Source organism: Portunus trituberculatus, chromosome 2 (assembly GCF_017591435.1).
Source record: "Portunus trituberculatus isolate SZX2019 chromosome 2, ASM1759143v1, whole genome shotgun sequence".
Taxonomy (NCBI): Eukaryota; Metazoa; Arthropoda; class Malacostraca; order Decapoda; family Portunidae; genus Portunus; species Portunus trituberculatus.
In genome coordinates, this window is record NC_059256.1 from 5,602,134 (window position 1) to 5,622,133 (window position 20,000).

The following is a 20,000-nucleotide window of genomic DNA, read 5'->3' on the forward strand; positions in this document are numbered from 1 at the left end:
CCCTCCATACACCCTTGCTAATGTCAATAAAATGGTCTAATGGTACACAATAAAGGTAAAAATGTGTCCCAGTACTGAAGGGGTTAAAATAGTGAAGACTGTGGCCATTAATCTTGCTAATGTCAATAAAATGGTCTAATGGTACACAAAACTCAAGGTAAAAATGTGTCCCAGTACTGAAGGGGTTAAAATAGTGAAGACTGTGGCCATTAATCTTGCTAATGTCAATAAAATGGTCTAATGGTACACAATAAAGGTAAAAATGTGTCCCAGTACTGAAGGGGTTAAAATAGTGAAGACTGTGGCCATTAACCTTTGCTAATGTCAATAAAATGGTCTAATGGTACACAAAACTCAAGTAAAAATGTGTCCCAGTACTGAAGGGGTTAAAATAGTGAAGACTGTGGCCATTAACCCTTGCTAATGTCAATAAAATGGTCTAATGGTACACAAAACTCGTAGTAAAAATGTGTCCCAGTACTGAAGGGGTTAAAATAGTGAAGACTGTGGCCATTAATCTTACTAATGTCAATAAAATGGTCTAATGGTACACAAAACTCACGGTAAAAATGTGTCCCAGTACTGAAGGGGTTAAAATAGTGAAGACTGTGGCCATTAACCCTTGCTAATGTCAATAAAATGGTCTAATGGTACACAAAACTCAAGGTAAAAATGTGTCCCAGTACTGAAGGGGTTAAAATAGTGAAGACTGTGGCCATTAATCTTGCTAATGTCAATAAAATGGTCTAATGGTACACAAAACTCGTAGTAAAAATGTGTCCCAGTACTGAAGGGGTTAAATTGTAATAATAATATAATAATAATAATTTTGTCTGTATGTCTGTATGTCTGTCTGTGTGTCTGTCTGTCTGTCAGTATTACCATCTTTTCCCACAGATTTGGTATTAATGGCCACGGCTGTGTCAGGAGGGCGTTGTGTGAGATGGCAACACTGCCGCCCCTCAGACCGCAGGGCATTGTGGGAGAAATGCTGGATATCTTCATGAGGTGAGAGAGAGAGAGAGAGAGAGAGAGAGAGAGAGAGAGAGAGAGAGATAGTACGTGTGTGTGTGTGTGTGTGTGTGTGTGTGTGTGTGTGTGTGTGTGTGTGTGTGTGTGTGTATATCTACGAGTATCTATCTATATGTCTCTCTCTCTCTCTCTCTCTCTCTCTACTACTACAACTACTACTACCACCACTACTACTACTACTACTACCACTACCACTACAACTACAACTACTACTACCACCACCATTACAGAGGCGTGGGGAACACAACACTGCTACTTCACAACACCACCACCACCACCAACAACACCACCAACATTGAAGAAAACGAAGAAACAACAACAACAACAACAACAACAACAACAACAGAGAAATCGGTGAAGGAGAAGAGGAGGAAGACGAACAAAGAGGGGAAGAAGAGGATGAAGAGAGAAGAGGAGGAAGGAGGAGGAGGAGGAGGAGGAGGAGGAGATAGAAAACGGGATTAACTATTTCACAGCAGGGACTCTTGGAAAACTAGACATGGACTGCGCTGTGGCCTTTTCTGAGTGTCCTGTGTCGTTAATGCAGTACGAGGACCAAATGTGAGCTATCTCTAATCTCTATCTTTAATTTTCTCTCTCTTCTCTCTCTCTTGTTTTTTTTTCGCTTCTCTCTCTCTCTCTCTTTATTTATTTTATTGTGTGTGTGTCTGTCTGTGTGTGTGTCACTATTAACGTGGCAATTATAAGGTAGTTTTAAATTATATATAAATAATTTGTTGTAATTTAGTAATCATACCTATCATTATTATTATTATTATTATTTATTTATTTATTTATTTATTTTATTCTTCTAAAATCATGTGTGTGTTTTATTTAATTCCTGATGGTGGTGGTGGTGGTGGTGGTGGTGGTAGACCTTGAAAAACACCTATAACTTCCACTACACCCTTGAAAAACACCTATAACCACAAAAACACCCATAACTTCCACTACACCCTTGAAAACACCTATAACTTCCACTACACCCTTGAAAAACACCAATAACTTCCACTACACCCTTGAAAAACACCAATAACTTCCACTACACCCTTGAAAACACCTATAACTTCCACTACACCCTTGAAAAACACCAATAACTTCCACTACACCCTTGAAAAACACCAATAACTTCCACTACACCCTTGCAAAACACCAATAACTTCCACTACACCCTTGAAAACACCAATAACTTCCACTACACCCTTGAAAACACCAATAACTTCCACTACACCCTTGAAAACACCAATAACTTCCACTACACCCTTGAAAACACCAATAACTTCCACTACACCCTTGAAAACACCAATAACTTCCACTACACCCTTGAAAACACCAATAACTTCCACTACACCCTTGAAAACACCAATAACTTCCACTACACCCTTGAAAACACCAATAACTTCCACTAATAACTTCCACTACACCCTTGAAAACACCAATAACTTCCACTACACCCTTGAAAACACCAATAACTTCCACTACACCCTTGAAAACACCAATAACTTCCACTACACCCTTGAAAACACCAATAACTTCCACTACACCCTTGAAAACACCAATAACTTCCACTACACCCTTGAAAACACCAATAACTTCCACTACACCCTTGAAAACACCAATAACTTCCACTACACCCTTGAAAACACCCATAACTTCCACTACACCCTTGAAAACACCAATAACTTCCACTACACCCTTGAAAACACCAATAACTTCCACTACACCCTTGAAAACACCAATAACTTCCACTACACCCTTGAAAACACCAATAACTTCCACTACACCCTTGAAAAACACCAATAACTTCCACTACACCCTTGAAAACACCTATAACTTCCACTACACCCTTGAAAAACACCTATAACTTCCACTACACCCTTGAAAAACACCAATAACTTCCACTACACCCTTGAAAAACACCTATAACTTCCACCACACCCTTGAAAAACACCTATAACTTCCACTATAATTTCACAAACACACCAAAATCATGGGGGGGTTATTAAGATAGCAGTTTTATTGAAGTTATATACTTGTTCCTAACTCTACAACTTTGAGACGGAGACAGACAGACACACACACATACAGACATCATGGTGTGTGCGTGCGTGTGTCTGCAAGTTACGAACGTGGCGGCGGACAGAAACAGACTCGAGTTATTAGCATCATCTTAGCTATTTTTGAAGTTAGGAAGGTGGTGAAAGTTAGGAACGTGGTGAAAGTTAGGAAGGTGGTAAAAGTTAGGAACGTGGTGAAAGTTAAGAACGTGGTGAAAGTTAGGAAGGTGGTGAAAGTTAGGAACGTGGCGAAAGTTAGGAAGGTGGTAAAAGTTAGGAACGTGGTGAAAGTTAGGAAGGTGGTAAAGTTAGGAAGGTGGTGAAAGTTAGGAAGGTGGTAAAAGTTAGGAACGTGGCGAAAGTTAGGAAGGTGGTAAAAGTTAGGAAGGTGGCGAAAGTTAGGAACGTGGTGAAAGTTAGGAAGGTGGTGAAAGTTAGGAAGGTAGTAAAGTTAGGAAGGTGGTGAAAGTCAGGAAGGTGGTAAAAGTTAGGAAGGTGATAAAAGTTAGGAAGGTGGTGAAAGTTAGGAACGTGGTGAAAGTTAGGAACGTGGAGAAAAAAAGTATGTGATTTTTTTTTTAAGTAGTTACGTGAATATAGGAAAGAAGTTGAAGTTAGGAAGGTAAATAGCAGTTAGGAACGATAGAGAAAGAGAGAGAGAGAAAACGGGACTCCTAACCTCAAAACACTCTGCGCACTTTGAAGATGACAACAACACTAAGCTGCGCAGTTGATTGACAGCAGCTGCGCAGTAACGGGATGGCCTTAACACGGACAGATTAACTTTAAACTTGACTATTAATATCAGATACACTATTTGTACGACTATTTACAGATTAGCAGCAGCAGTAGTAGTAGTAGTAGTAGTAGTAGTAGTAGTAGTAGTAGTAGTAGTAGTAATTTGTTTTTTTTCTAATATAATTCTCTAAGTAACAATAATAATCGATCTATTTGTAATGTTATAGATACACACGTACATACAGTGGTGGTGGTGGTGGTGGTGGTGGTGGTGGTGGTGGTGGTGGTGGTGGTGGTGGTGGTGAATACTTAAAAACTTATATTAAAATTCCGTAAAATCACACTTAAGTAAAAATAATAATAATAATAATAATAATAATAATGGTGGTTTAATTCTAATGAGAGATTCTGTGATGGTCTGCGTGACATACATACATACAGACATACATACATACAGACAGACAGACAAATGCTATACACTATTATTATTATTATTATTATTATATTCAAATGAGCAGAGAGAGAGAGAGAGAGAGAGAATTTTGTGCATTTTCTACTACTACTACTACTACTACTACTACTACTACTTACTACTACTATCTACGTCTTTTGTGCTAGTTAAGTAAAATGAATCTCTCTCTCTCTCTCTCTCTCTCTCTCTCTCTCTCTCTCTCTCTCACACACACACACACAAAAAAAAAAAAAGAAGAAGAAGAAGAACAAGAAGAAGAAGAAGAAGAAGAAGAAGAAGATGATGATGATGATGAAATGAACTTAAAAAACTAAAATATTTACAATAAAAAGAAATTCTCTCTCTCTCTCTCTCTCTCTCTCTCTCTCTCTCTTTATCACAGCAAATAATAATATATTGATAACACTAATAGTACCACAAATAATTACAGATCTGTGTGTGCGTGTGTGTGTTTTCATGGTGGTGGTGGCGGCGGTGGTGGGAGGAAGTGGGTTTGTGTGTGTGAGGGGGTGTGGGTGGGTGGGTGTGTGGGGGGGGTGTTCAGGGAGCAAGGTGAGAGGTGCGGCGGCGGAGGTGGAATGGGCGCGAGGCGGGCGGGAAGATGCGTGACATGAGGCAGAGTGAGGAGCCGAGGGCCAGGCGGTGGGTGGGGGCGTGTGGGTTGGGTGTGGTGCCGCCCAGGCCGCCCCCTGGCAGCTGCACCATGAGGGTGAGCACGGCCGCCACGCCGTCGTCCGTGGGCTCCACCGCCAGCGGTCCCACCTGCAGGCCGTCCCGCTCCCGCTTGGCGGCGCGCTTCCTGCGGCCCGGCGACCACAGGGTGTGGTCCAGCGGTGGCTCGGCGGCGGTGGCGGCGTCCTCCGGGTGCAGCAGCAGCGTGGCGGCGGCGCAGGGGCGCTTTGCCATGTGCAGCATCTGTACCATGTGCTGGCGGCGCAGGCGCTGCAGGTCGAGTCCCTGCTTGACCTTCCACGCCACCACGCACACCGCCAGGAACAGGAAGAAGCAGGAGAAGAACACCGAGAAGAACACGAACAGGTCGATGCGCGGCTGGTCCTGCCGGAAGAACACGCTGCCCCAGGTGAGCGGCCGCCCCGGGCGACCCACGCCCTGCACCGCCAGGTAGAACTTGGCGGAGCGCAGGTCGTGGTGGTGCTGCGGCAGCGTCACCACCAGGCGGTTGGTGACGTTGCGCACCACCAGGATCTCCGCGGCGCGCGTCACCGTGGCGAAGGTCTTCAGGCCGCGCCCCTCGCGCTGCACCAGCCTGCTCTCCACCGTGCCATTGCCGCCACCACCGCTGCCGCCACCCCCGCTGCGCCCTGACTCGTCCCCACCACCCACGCCCGCGCTGCGCAGGTACTGCGGGTCGATGGTTAGGGCGGGCGCGGCACCTGGGTGGGGCGGGGCCACCACGAAGGCGTCGCCGCGGGAGCTGAAGAAGACGTCGGCGCCGCCCTCGGTGACGTCCAGCACGAGGCGGATGTCCACGTTCATGAACTTTGGCTGCACGGCGAAGAAGACCGTGCGGCGCGGCGGCAGCGGCGCGGGGCCCGAGGAACACTGGCTCTGTCCCTCGGGGTCCAGGCAGTAGTCCTTGTCCACGTTCATCTGCAGGTAGCACTGGTGGCCGCCGCTGGGGCTGCCCAGGTACGCGTCGGCACACTTGGCGCACTGGTGCTGCCAGCACTCCTCGTCCCGCTCACCCGCGCCGCCGCCGCCGCCGCCGCGTCCCTTACCGCCCTCCAGGCACTGCTTGTCCGTCTCCGTGTTGTTGCCGCAGTCGCAGCCCGTGCCCCACACCGCGTCACACGTGCTGCCGTGGCCGTTGCACTGGCAGGGGCGGCACCCGCGCCTCAGGTCTTTGCTGCCGCGGAAGAACCCCTCCAGGCAGGTCTGGCACCGCCCGCCAGCTGTGTTGTTGGCGCACTGCACACACTCCGCGTCCTCCCCGGGGCCGTGCGGCGGCAGCGGCGGCGGCTCAGGCGCCTCCGTGCCCTCCTCCCCTGCCAGTGAGGCATTGGTCCCCGCGGCGGCAGCGGCGGCGGCCTGGTCTGGCGCCACACAGAGGGTGGCGTGGCCGTGGCAGTGGTGGCGGCAGGACACGCAGGGCACGCCATTGGGCGGGTCACCCACAAAGTTAGGACTGCAGAGGTGGCAGGTGGCGCCGGTGGTGTTGTTGTGGCACTGCAGGCAGGTCTCCAGTTGGTCAGGGCCGGCACAGTTGGAGTGGCCGTGACACAGGCACTGGGTGGAGCAGTTGGCGCCCACGTAGCCGAAGTGACACGCGCACACGTCAGGCAGCACGCACGTGCCGCGCTCACACCCTTGTGAGCACACCGGCGCACACTGGCCGGGAGCCGTCATGTTGTAGCCTGCGGCACACACACACTGGTAGCCGTGCGGCAGGTCTCGGCAGGTCTGGCTGGCGGGGCGGCACTCGTGGTGGCCATTGCGGCACTCGTCCTCCGCGGGGCAAGTCAGGTAATGCCACGAGGGCTGGGGCTGCGGCGGCTCCTGGCTCGCCGGGGGGAAGCCGTGCAGGGCGGCCAGCGAGGCGTTGGCCTGCACGGTGGCCAGCAGGTCCGTGTAGTCCAGCGCTGCACAGTTGGCCAAGTCAGGGCCACTCAGGCTGCCCGCCACGCAGCGCCCCAGGCCACCCACAGGGGAGGAGAGGGCGCACCAGCCACAGCGGGGCTGCGCCAGGCACTGTGCGCACTGCGTGAAGGAAGCGCAGGGCGGCGGGCACTGGTCGGGGCCGCCCGCCAGCACCAGGCCACAGGCGCCGCCCAGACAGCGCAGCGGCACGTAGCTTGGGGAGAGGCACTCCTGTAGGGCGGGGGACCAGCGGCACTCGTGCCAGCCGCCCTCGGCGCCGGTGGCAGCCAGGCAGGCGGCGCAGGATGTGTGTCGGTGGCAGCGGGGGGGGCAGGAGCCTGGCGGCGAGGACTGCACTGGGTAGGACAGGTGTTGCTTGATGGTGGTGTTGACACAGTTCCAGTTGAGGGAGGGCGTCTCCTGCAGGTCATAGTGGCCAACCTGCTTCCTGCGCCGCACCTGCCGCGTCCAGATGCACGCCATGGGGCCCTGGCACTTGTCACAGTCTGACGCCACGCACGCCGCCTCCTGGCACTGCTCCGCCTCGCGCACGCTGTGGCACCCGCTGCCCCCACCACCCGCTCCCGCACCGCCGCCCCCGCACACCTCCTCGCGGGGACAGTCGGCGTCGCGGGGCACGCAGCGGCCCCGTGCCAGACTGTGGCACCACTGGCACCGCTGCTGCGCGTCGGAGCGCGGCGGCCACTCCCCCAGACAGGCGGCGCAGGACTCCCGCTGCTCGCAGGTCGGGTCGTGGCGCGGCGAGGCGGCGCAGGGCACGCCCACCACCACCTGCTTCTCTGTGGCGGCGCGGCACAGCGACGGCTCCTCCCCCGCATTGCTGTAGCAGAGCGAGGCGTTGGCACTGTCGCGGCCCACCACCACGCAGCTGGCGCACCCCATCACACTCTTGCACTGGGACTGGTTGGCGTTGAGGGCGCACAGGTCGGGCGGCACCCACACTTGCAGCAGTGACCCCAGCGCCGTGCCGTTATATCCGCCGAACAGGTAGATGGCGGGCGGCGCGGCGGTGGCGGCGGCGGCCGTGGCTACCGAAGGTGCCAGGGCGGGCCCCACCAGGGCGGCGTGGGGCGGCGCCAGGGGCAGCCAGGCGTTGCAGGCGTAGGAGTAAGCCAGCAGACCCTGGGCGGGGGCGGGCGGCGCTGCCACCTGGCCGCCCAGCACCACCATGTAGTCAGGCGTGGTGACGGCAGCGTGGAAGGCCCGTGGTGGCGGCGGGGGCGGGCCGCGTGTGGTGGGGGTGGGGCGGGGGGACAGGAGGGCCCAGTGGCGGCGGGCGTAGTGCAGGGCGTACAGGTCGCGGCACAGACCCACGCCGTGCAGCTTAAAGCAGTGGCCGCCGTACACGTAGAGGGCGCCGCTGGCTGCGTGGTACACCGCGCTGTGGCCGTACACGCCCACCGGGGCCGTGCCGGACGTGACCAGCCGCGCCCACCGCCCGCTGCTCACGCTGTACTCCCACGGCGCCTCCAGGAAACCGTACTGTGGCGACGCGCCGCCCACCAGCAGCAGCGACGCCGCTTCCTGCTGGCCGCGGTAGGTGAGGGTGTGGCCGGCCAGGGGCGGCAGGGCTGCGGGCGTGGGGACGCTGGCCCAGGCCGAGGCGTCCATGCTGAAGCGCCAGAAGTCCCCCAGGAAGTGTGAGTGGTTCAGGCCGCCGTACACGTACATGTGGCCGCGCCCCGGCACGTACGCCGCTCCGTGCAGGTACCGCGGTGGTGGGGCCTGTCTGCCGCCGCCAGGCTGCAGCGTCACCGTCACCTGTAGGGAGTGAAGGCCGCCCTCAGGAGTGTTGCACCAACACCAACACCACCACCACCAACACCATGACTCTTGCTTGTTACCATATTACCAGAGAGAGAGAGAGAGAGAGAGAGAGAGAGAGAGAGAGAGAGAGAGAGAGAGAGAGAGAGAGAGAGTCTAAATGTAAACATATAAATCAACTTAACCAAGCTGAACTCCACCCCACCAAACCCGCCCGCCCCCCCCCCCTCACCTGCTGCCAAATACTGGTGGTGTTGTGGGGGTCAAAGCGCTGTACATCGTTGAGCGCCCCCCGCCCCAGGGACAGCCCCCCAAACACCCAGAGGGAGCCACCTTGGTCCACCACTAGGGAATGCCCCAGCCGCTGCAGCACCGTGGCCAGGTGGGGGTCGCCGCGCCCCACCCGCGCCGACCCCACCAGCTGGCTCACCACCACCTGAGAGAGAGAGAGAGAGAGAGAGAGAGAGAATTTTAAAGGTGTTTGGGAGTTCTAGTTCTACTACTACTACTACTACTAGTTCTACTACTACTACTACTACTACTACTACTACTACTACTACTACTACTACTACTACTGCTGCTGCTGCTGCTACTGCTACTAACACACACTCTCTCTCTCTTTCTCAACAGACACACAAACACACACACGGTCCCTAAATCACACACACACACACACACACACAACTCTCTCTCTCTCTCTCTCTCTCTCTCTCTCTCTCTCTCTCTCTCTCTCTCTCTCTCTCTCTCTACACACACACACAAACACACACTAACACACACACACTCTCTCTCTCTCTCTTTCCAACACACACACACGGTCCCTAAATCACACACAAACACACACTAACACACACTCTCACTCACTCTCTCTCTCTCTCTCTCTCTCTCTCTCTCTCACACACACACACACACACACTAACACACACTCTCTCTCTCTCTCCAACACACACACGGTCCCTAAATCACACACAAACACACACTAACACACTCTCTCTCTCACTCTCACTCTCTCTCTCTCTCTCTCTCTCTCTCTCTCTCACCTGGTAATCAAAGCGCTCCTGATGGCACTGCTCTCCCACGAACCCTTCAGTACAATTGCACCTTCCATAGCCGTACAGACACGTCCCCCGGCCTTCCCCTTGGCCACAACCCCCGGGGCACACTGGCAGATCACACCTGACGCCTCGCCATCCGTCAGCACACACGGGGCGCCCCTCCACACACACCCTCCGCTCTCCAGGACTCTCGGGGCATTGGAGAACCTCAAATGTGGCGTTGAATCCTTCTAAAGATCCATTTCGCTCATAATAAAGGGTCATGATGCCGCTTGTGGCTTCGACTGTGGCGGGGAAGCTAGCGCGGGTGTGGCAGAAGGCCCCGACGAGGTGCCCCGGGGGTGTGTCAGCTGTGGGGCGCCCCGAGACGAAGTGTGGAATGCCGTCATAAATTTGCAACACTCCTCTGTCGCAATCTATGTTCAACGCCTCCACTGTTACCTGAATGACGTGTTTCCTGTGTGAGAGAGAGAGAGAGAGAGAGAGAGAGAGAGAGAGAGAGAGAGAGAGAGAGAGAGAGAGAGAGAGAGAGAGAGAGAGAGAGAGAGAGAGAGAGTGTTTGTGAGTTTATGAAGCTGTGGAAAGTCACCAAATTGTCACCACAAGGAATAGGGAAACACGTCATGCTACTCAAGGGGTTAAAATATACACCATTATCAACACCACAAAGACACCCTTAAAAAAACCACAAACACCAAAAAACACCCAAAAAACACCCAAAAAAAAAAAAACACCTCAAAGACACCTCAAAAAACACCACAAAAACACCAAACACCACAAATACCACCACAAACACCACAAAACACCAAAACACAAAAACACCACAAAACACCAAAACACCACAAAACACCACAAAACACCACAAAAAAACACCACACCAAAACACACACAAACACCACCAAAACACCACAACACCAAAAACACAAACACCAAAACACCACAAAACACCTCAAAACACACCAACACCAAAACACCCAAAACACCTATAAAACACACAAACACCATAAACACCACAAACACCCACAAACACCACAAAACACACCAAAACCACAAACACAAAACACCACAAAACACCACAAACACCACAAAACACCACAAACACCCATAAACACCACAACACCCCAAAAAACACCCATAAACACCACAAAACACCACAAAACATCCATAAACACCACAAAACACCACAAAACACCCATAAACACCACAACACCCCAAAAAACACCCATAAACACCACAAAACACCCATAAACACCACAAAACACCCATAAACACCACAAAACACCACAAAACACCACAAAACACCACAAAACACCCATAAACACCACAAAACACCCATAACCACCACAAAACACCCCAAAACACCACAAAAACACCCATAAACACCACAAAACACACCAAAGCACCACAAAACACCCATTAACACCACAAAACACCCATAAACACCACAAAACACCCCAAAACACCACAAAAACACCCATAAACACCACAAAACACACCAAAGCACCACAAAACACCCATTAACACCACAAAACACCCATAAACACCACAAAAACACCACAAAACACCCATAAACACCACAAAACACCCATAAAACACCCATAAACACCACAAAACACCCATAAACACCACAAACACCACAAAACACCCATAAACACCTACAAACACCCATAAACACCATAAACACCACAACACCCCCAATAAACACCACAACACCCCCAAAAACACCACAAAACACCACAAAAACACCACAAAACACCCATAAACACCACAAAACACCACAAAACACACCACACCACCACAAAACACCCATTAACACCACACACCCCAAAACACCACAAACACCACAAAACACCACAAAACACCACAAAACACCACAAACACCCATAAACACCACAACACCCCCAAAACACCACAAAACACCACAACACCACAACACCCCAATAAACACCACAACACCCCAAAACAGCACAAAACACCACAAAACACCCATAAACACCACAACACCCCAAAACACCACAAAACACCACAAAACACCACAAAACACCCATAAACACCACAAAACACCACAAAACCACAAAACACCACAAACACCCATAAACACCACAAAACACCACAAAACACACCAAAACACCCATTAACACCACAAAACACCACAAAACACCCATAAACACCACAACACCCCCAAAAACACCACAAACCACCACAAAAACACCACAAAACACCACAAAAACATCACAAAACACCCATAAACACCAAAAAAACACCACAAAACACCACAAAACTTACCCAGTCACACCACCACCACCACCACCACCATCAGAACTTGGTGTAGTAGAGGCCATGGTAGTGGTGGTGGTGGAGGGAGGGGCAGGAGGGAAGGGGGAGCCACCAGTGATGAACCAGAGGCAGGAGGGGGGGGTATCCGGCCCCCCCACCTGTGCCCCCAGATGGCCCGCCCCCCCTGTGAGGACTGTTCTGGACCCACACTCCTTGTAACAGTGGCCCCCCTCCCTAGGGTCGCCATAGTACCCTGGGGGGAGAGAGAGAGAGAGAGAGAGAGAGAGAGAGAGAGAGAGAGAGAGAGAGAGAGAGAGAGAGAGAGAATAAAACCCATTAAAATACATAAAAATAAGAAAAATACGTCAAACCCCATTAAAACCCATTAGAATTAGATAAAACACCCATTAAAACCCATTACACTAAAATAAAATAGGATTTACCCCATTAAAACCCATTAAAATTGGACAAAACACCCATTAAAACCATTACACTAGAATAATATAGGACATACCCCATTAAAACCCATTAGAATTGGATAAAACACCCATTATACCCATTACACTAAGATAAATAGGATATACCCCATTAAAACCCATTAGAATGGGATAAAACACCCATTAAACCCATTATACTAGAATAAAATAGGATATACCCCATTAAAACCCATTAGAATTGGATAAAAACACCCATTAAACCCATTACCCTAGGATAAAATAGGATATACCCCATTAAAACCCATTAGAATTGGATAAAACACCCACTAAACCCATTACACTAGATTAATATAGGATATACCCCATTAAAACCCATTAGAATGGGATAAAAATACCCATTAAACCCATTACATTAGGATAAAATAGGATATACCCCATTAAAACCCATTAGAATTGGATAAAACACCCATTAAACCCATTATACTAGGATAAAATAGGATATACCCCATTAAAACCCCTTAGAATTGGGTAAAACACCCATTAAACCCATTACATTAGGATAAAATAAGATATACCCCATTAAAACCCATTAGAATTGGATAAAACACCCATTAAACCCATTATACTAGGATAAAATAGGATATACCCCATTAAAACCCATTAGAATTGGATAAAACACCCATTAAACCCATTACATTAGGATAAAATAGGATATACCCCATTAAAACCCATTAGAATCGGATAAAACAGCCATTAAACCCATTACACTAGGATAAAATAGAATATACCCCATTAAAACCCATTAGAATTGGATAAAACACTCATTAAACCCATTACATTAGGGTAAAATAAGATATACCCCATTAAAACCCATTATAATTAGATAAAACCCCCATTAAACCCATTATACTAGAATAAAATAGGATATACCTCATTAAAATCCATTAGAATTGGATAAAACACCCATTAAACCCATTACACAAGGATGAAATAGGATATACTCCATTAAAACCCATTAGAATTGGATAAAACACCCATTAAACCCATTACACTAGGATAACATAGGATATACCCCATTAAAACCCATTAGACTAGAACAAAACATTAAAACCCATTAAAAGCCATTAGAATAAGAAAAAAATAGAATAAGCCCATTAAAACCCATTAGAATTTGATAAAACCCATTTTAACCCAATACAATTAGATTAAATTCATTAAAACCCATTACAAATAGATAAAACCCATTGAAACCCATTAGAATTAGTTACAACCCATTTGAATACGAACAAATAGGAGAAAACCCATTAGACTAAGATAAGGGCCATTAAACCCATTGGAATTGGATAAAACCCATTAAAACCTCATTAGAATAACAAAAATAGGATAAACATCACTATAACCCATTAGACTATGATAAAAACCATTAAACCCATTAGAATAGGGCAGAAACCCATTAAAACCCATTAGAATTAGATAGAACCCATTAAAATATGAACAAATAGTATACACACCATTAAAACCCATTAGACTAGGATAAGACCCATTAAAATCTATTAGAATAGAATAAAATCCCACTAATACCCATTAGAATTGCATAAAACCCATTAAAACCCATTAGAATTGGATACAACCCCATTAAAACCCCTTAGAATTAGATCAAAACCCATTCTCTCTCTCTCTCTCTCTCTCTCTCTCTCTCTCTCTCTCTCTCTCTCTCTCTCTCTCTCTCTCTCTCTCTCTCTCTCTCTCTCTCTCTCTCTCTCTCTCTCTCAATTTTTCTCTCCAATCTCTCTCTCTCTCTCTCTCTCTCTCTCTCTCTCTCTCTCTCTGTCAATTTTTCTCTCAATCTCTCTCTCTCTCTCTCTCTCTCTCTCTCTCTCTCTCTCTCTCTCTCTCTCTCTCTCTCTCTCTCTCTCTCTCTCTCTCTCTCTCTCTCTCTCTCTCTCTCTCTCTCTCTCTCTCTCTCTCTCTCTCTCTCTCTCTCTCTCTCTCTCTCTCTCTCTCTCTCTCTCTCTCTCTCTCTCTCTCTCTCTGTGTCTCACCAGGCAGGCACAGGTGACAGTGGTGCCCCGTGGTGTGGTGCAGACAGTGACACTCCCCCGTGGTGATGTCACAGTGCCCCTTGGAGGAGTCCCAGTGGCCGTTGCATTGGCAATATTGGCACCCCTGGGCTGTGGTGGCGTTCCCGTAGCTGCCAGGCCTGGGGGGAGCGGGGGAGAAGAGGAGGGGGGAGAGGAGGAGGAGGAGGAGGAGGAGGAGGACGGGTGAAAGAGGGGTAGGATGGGGAAGAAGGTGGAGGGTAGGGAGGAGGAGGGAGGAGGGGAGGAGAGGAGGGGTATTATTATTATTATTATTATTATTATTATTATTATTTTGATTATTTGAGAGAGAGAGAGAGAGAGAGAGAGAGAGAGAGAGAGAGAGAGAGAGAGAGAGAGAGAGAGAAGAAGAAGAAGAAGAAGAAGAAGAAGAAGAAGAAGAAGAAGAAGAAGAAGAAGAAGAAGAAGAAGAAGAAGAAGAAGAAGAAGAAGAAGAAGAAGGTGAAATAATTGAAGTACAGACAGACAGACAGACACACAGACACACAGACACACAGACAGACAGACAGACAGACAGACACACACACAGACAGACCAATATACTAACAGTTAATCTGACGTCAGCACAAAATAAACAAATAAACAAATAAAACAACAAAACACAACAAAAACACAACAAAATACCCAAAAACACACAAAAACACACAAAAAACACACAAAAACACCCCCAATGACATAAAACCCCCTTAAACACCTCAAAACACCTCAAAACACACAAAAACACACTTTTACCCCACAAAAACATCCCAAAACACAAAACACCCAAAACACACAAAAAACACAAAACACACACCAACACAAACACACCCCACAACACACAAAACACAAACACACACACAAACACACACACAAAAACACTTATACCCCACAAAACACCCAACACACCCACAAAACACCACAACACAAAACACAAACACAAACAAAACACAAACACACAAAAAACCAAAACACACAAAACACCCAAAACACCCCAAAACACAAAACACACAAAAACACCACAACACACACAAACACACAAACACACACTTGAAACACACACAACACACAACACTTACACACCCAAAACACCCAAAACACACAACACCCTAAAACAAAACACTTATACCCACAAAAACATCCAAAACACCCTAAACACCCAAAAACACAAAACACTTATACCCCACAAAAACACACACAAACACCCCAAAAACACTTAAACCCCACAAAAACACACAAAAACACTCTTAAAACATACTCGCAAAGGTGACAGTGCTGCCCAATCGTCCAATCCTGGCACTCATCACAGGTCCCAGTGCCAGTGGAGCAGGTGGAGTGGTTATGGCACCCGCAATCCACACTACAGTCCGGTCCGGTCCACCCCAGCTGACACACACACTGGTAGTCAGGTGGGCCAGAACAGTAGCCAGTCAAGCACCTCTCGTAACACCTGTGGGAAGAAATGGGGGTGTTTAGAGGTGTTTTATGGGGTGTTTTGTGGTGTGTTTGTTTTGTGTTTGGTGTTTTGGTGTTTTGGGTTTTTTGTGTGTTTGGTGTTTTGTGTGTGTTTTGTGTGTGTGTTTTGTGTTTTTTGTGTTTTTGTGTTTTGTGGTGTTTTGTGGTGTTTTGTGTTTGAGGGCAGTGTTTTGGGGTGTGTTTTGGTGTGTTTTGGTTTTGTGTGTTTTGTGTGTTTGTGGTGTTTGTGGTGTTTAGTGTGTTTTGTGTGTTTGAGTGTTTGTGTATTTTTAGTGTTTTGTGTGTGTTTTGGTGGTGTTTTGTGTTTTGTGTGTTTTGGGTGTTTTGTGTGTTTGTGGTGTGTTGTGTGTTTTGTGTGTTTTGTGGTGTTTTGGTGTGTTTTGGTGTGTTTGTGTGTTTTGGTGTGTTTGTGGTGTTTTGTGTGTTTTGTGTGTTTTGTGTTTTTGGTGTTTTGTGTGTTTTGGGTGTTTTGTAGTGTTTTGTGTGTTTTGTAGTGTTTGTGGTGTTTTGTGTTCTTGAGTGTGTTCTGAGGTGTTTTGAGTGTTTTGTGGTGTTTGAAGTGTTTGGTGGTGTGAGTGTTTTGTTTTGTGTTTGAGTGTTTGTGTTTTGTGTGTTTGTTGTGTGTGTTTGGTGTGTTTTGTGTAGTGTTTTGTGAGTTTTGGTGTGTTTTGTGTTTTGGGGTGTTTTGTGTGTGTTTTGTGTTGTGTGTTTTGGTGTGTTTTGTGTGTGTTTATGTGTTTTGGTTGTTTGGTGTTTTGGGGTGTTTTGTGGTGTTTTGTGAGTGGGTGTTTTGTGTGTTTTGTGGTGTTTTGTGGTGTGAGGTGTTTGGGTGTTTGTGTGGTGTTTTTTGTGTTTTGTGGTGTTTTGTGATGTTTTGTAGTGTTTTTGTGGTGTTTATGTGTTTAGTGATGTTTTTGTGGTGTTTAGTTGTGTTTTTGGGTGTTTAGTGATGTTTTAAGTGTTTTAGTGGTGTTAGATGTTTTGGTGTGTTATAAAGATGTACTACTACTACCACCACTACTACTACCACCTACTACTACTACTACTACTACTACTACTACTACTACTACTACTCCTACTCACGTTCGATCACAATTCTTCCTGCCGTCACCCTGAAACCCTTTTCTGCAATGGCACTCATAACCAGGGTCAGTGTTGTGGCAGCTGGCATTCGAGTGGCAGTTGTCCAGCTGTAACTTGCATTCATCCAGGTCGGGGCACCTCGCATAGGCCCACTCTGCCCGCCCGCCCGTATCAGTGGTGGCAGTGGTCATTTCCGATAGCAAGTCTTCACAAGTTCCTGTGGTGAATTTGCGTTAGGTTAGGTTAGGTTAAGAATTGTGGCCAAACACACCTCAAAACATCCATAAAACATCCATAAAACACCCCAAAACACCCCAAAATACTCAAAACATCCCAAAACATCTATAAATACTCAAAATACTCATCCCAAAACACCCCAAAACATCCATAAAACACCCCAAAACACCCCAAACTACTCAAAAATATCACAAAACACCCCAAAAGTGCTCAAAACACCCCAAAACACCCCAAACTACTCAAAACTACTCAAAATACTCAAAACACTCAAAAACATCCCAAAATACCCCAAAATCCTCAAAACACACCTAAAACACATCAAACACCCCTAAACTACTCAAAACATCCCAAAACACCCTAAAACCCCTAAAACACCCAAAAACATCCAAAACACACCCCAAATAACACCCCAACACACCCCCAGGACACCCCCAGGACCCTTACCTCTATGGGGGCTGGAGAAATCTCCCTCAGTGCAAAGTCCGAGAGTGAAGTTCTGAGCGTCATGGCACCAACCACAGGAAAGCGTTTGGACACATTTCTCGCAGTCTGTGACACTCTCGCAGGTGTGACACTCTGCCGACTCCAGGGCCAGCCTATGGAGGAGGAGGAGGAGGAGGAGGAGGAGGAGGAGGAGGAGGAGGAGGAGGAGGAGGAGGAGGAGGCAGAGGAGGAGGCAGAGGAGGAGGAGGATGAGAAGGAGGAGGAATGATTAGTAAGGTGAACAACAACACACAAACACTTACACACTTACACAGACACACAGACACACACACACACCTCTGGGGGAGTGGGAGGGGCTGCGGCGGGGCTGTATGGTCCAGTAGCTGCATAGTGGTACCCGTAGTAGCAGCAGTAGCAGTAGTAGTAGCAGAAGTAGCAGTAGGAGAAGTTATATTTGTATGGTCTTCATCAATCCAAATTCGACAGGACCCATACTGATACACAGATGTGTACACGGAGAACAAGAAGCATTCCTGTGAGAGAGAGAGAGAGAGAGAGAGAGAGAGAGAGAGAGAGAGAGAGAGAGAGAGAGAGAGAGAGAGAGAGAGAGAGAACTTTTCAAACCAAATCTAATACAATTTTATTTTTAATTTAATTTAATTTAACGCGACTTAATGTAAATCAGAGAGAGAGAGAGAGACAGAGACACGTACCTGAGTTTCGCTGCACCAGGCACATCGCCCCGGCACCCCCAAGCAGGTGGCACAGGTGGGGCGCCGATGACACGGGGCGGGGCAGGCATGGGGCAAAGTGATGGCCCCAGTGAATCTGCCCCGGCGTGAACAATGTGCCTTATCCGGGAGCCACTCACACCCCGCCCCGACACACGCGCTGCAGTAAATATGTTGTTCGCAGGTGTGACACTCCCCTATATCCAGGACGGGGAAGTGTCGCCCCACCCCGGACCCCGCCCCGCCCAGACACACAGCCTTAGGGTCGTCCCGGGGCAGGCAGGTGGCCGAACCGGGGCACCACTGGCACAGGGCATCCGTGAGGCACCCCAGGCAGGTGTCGTGGGGCAGACAGGCCGCCCCACCCCGACTGTATGGCTCCAGGTGACGGTAGGACAGTGTGCCACGGTCTGCCCCGGCCCAGGACAGGCTGAGGTGCCCCGCCGCCCCAGGGTCCACCCATGCCTTGGCCTCGATGAGCTGTCTACCCCCGGGGACCAGCACCTTACCTCCTCCGGGGCGTTTGGCCACCGCTGCCTCCTTCCCCGGCCCCGCCTCAAGTCGCCCCGCCGCCAGCTGTGCCACTAATTCCCGGTCCTCCCCGCCCTCCGCCCCGGACACCCACAGGGAAGCATTGGCAGCCTTGGCCTCCACCGCCAGGCCCCGGTCCGCCCCGGCCTGTGGGGTGTGCAGGAAGGCGGTGAGCAGGGTGGTAGCAGGGCCGCGGGGCAAGAGAGACAGCGCCCCGGAGAATTCCTCACGATAGGAGAGGTCTGCCCAGCTGTGGTTAAGCAGCGCCACAGCATCGGGGCGGGTCGGGTCCACCGGGGGATAGTGGCGAACCAGTGTTATACCGGGGCGGCGGTCCTGACCCCGGCAGTCCCCGGCAGCCTGGACCTCCCCCGTCAGGCCGCCCCACCAGTTGAGAGGAGCCTCCGCCCCGCAACGCCCCGGCCAGCCCCCTGCCGCCTGGTCCCGCCCCGTGCAGCGCCCCGCCTGGACACACCAGGAGCAGGGCGCCCCATGCACTAGGCAGGACTGGCAGGAGTGCAGGGCGGGGCACAGGCCGGGGCAATCATAGGTCTGCAGGTTGTTTGTGCAGCGCGCCCCGCGGGAACGCTCGTAGCAGGTGTTGTCAGCGGGGCACCACCCACACCCCAGGCTGGCCACACACCAATCCTGCAGCATGAAAGATTGTCAGCGCCTCCACACACACACACAAACAGACCCCGCTAGACCCCGCCCCGCCCCGGCAGACCCTAAAATATCAAAAAAACACTGCAAAAACCCACAAAAACACCCAAAACACACCCAAAAAACCCTCACTCTGCCCCGCCAAGCCCCATCAGACCCCGCTGGACCCGCCCCGCCCTAAGCCCCATCAGACCCCAAAGACCCGCCCTGCTAGACCCCGCGCCCGCAGACCCTAAAATATAAAAAAACACTGCAAACACCTATAAAAACACCCAAAACACACCCAAAAATCCCTCTCTGTCCCGCCAA

At 49.5% G+C, this 20,000-nt stretch overlaps 1 protein-coding gene and 1 long non-coding RNA gene across 2 annotated transcripts in view; one reads left to right on the forward strand and one right to left on the reverse strand.

Annotated features, from left to right (window-relative positions):
- Positions 1-779: 779 nt before the first annotated feature.
- LOC123503613 lies at positions 780-1,660 on the forward strand. The gene is made up of 2 exons (XR_006674545.1): positions 780-1,008; positions 1,263-1,660. It is a non-coding gene; the product is annotated as an uncharacterized LOC123503613 (long non-coding RNA).
- A 2,974-nt stretch (positions 1,661-4,634) lies between these two features.
- Positions 4,635-20,000, reverse strand: part of LOC123503617 (multiple epidermal growth factor-like domains protein 8) — a 26,486-nt gene continuing 11,120 nt past the window's right edge. The window contains 10 exon segments of the mRNA XM_045253542.1: positions 4,635-8,679; positions 8,915-9,118; positions 9,723-10,194; positions 12,024-12,267; positions 14,494-14,651; positions 15,785-15,976; positions 17,086-17,302; positions 17,767-17,918; positions 18,103-18,299; positions 18,480-19,676. Coding sequence (XP_045109477.1) covers positions 4,840-8,679; positions 8,915-9,118; positions 9,723-10,194; positions 12,024-12,267; positions 14,494-14,651; positions 15,785-15,976; positions 17,086-17,302; positions 17,767-17,918; positions 18,103-18,299; positions 18,480-19,676 — 6,873 coding nt within the window. The 3' untranslated portion in view covers positions 4,635-4,839.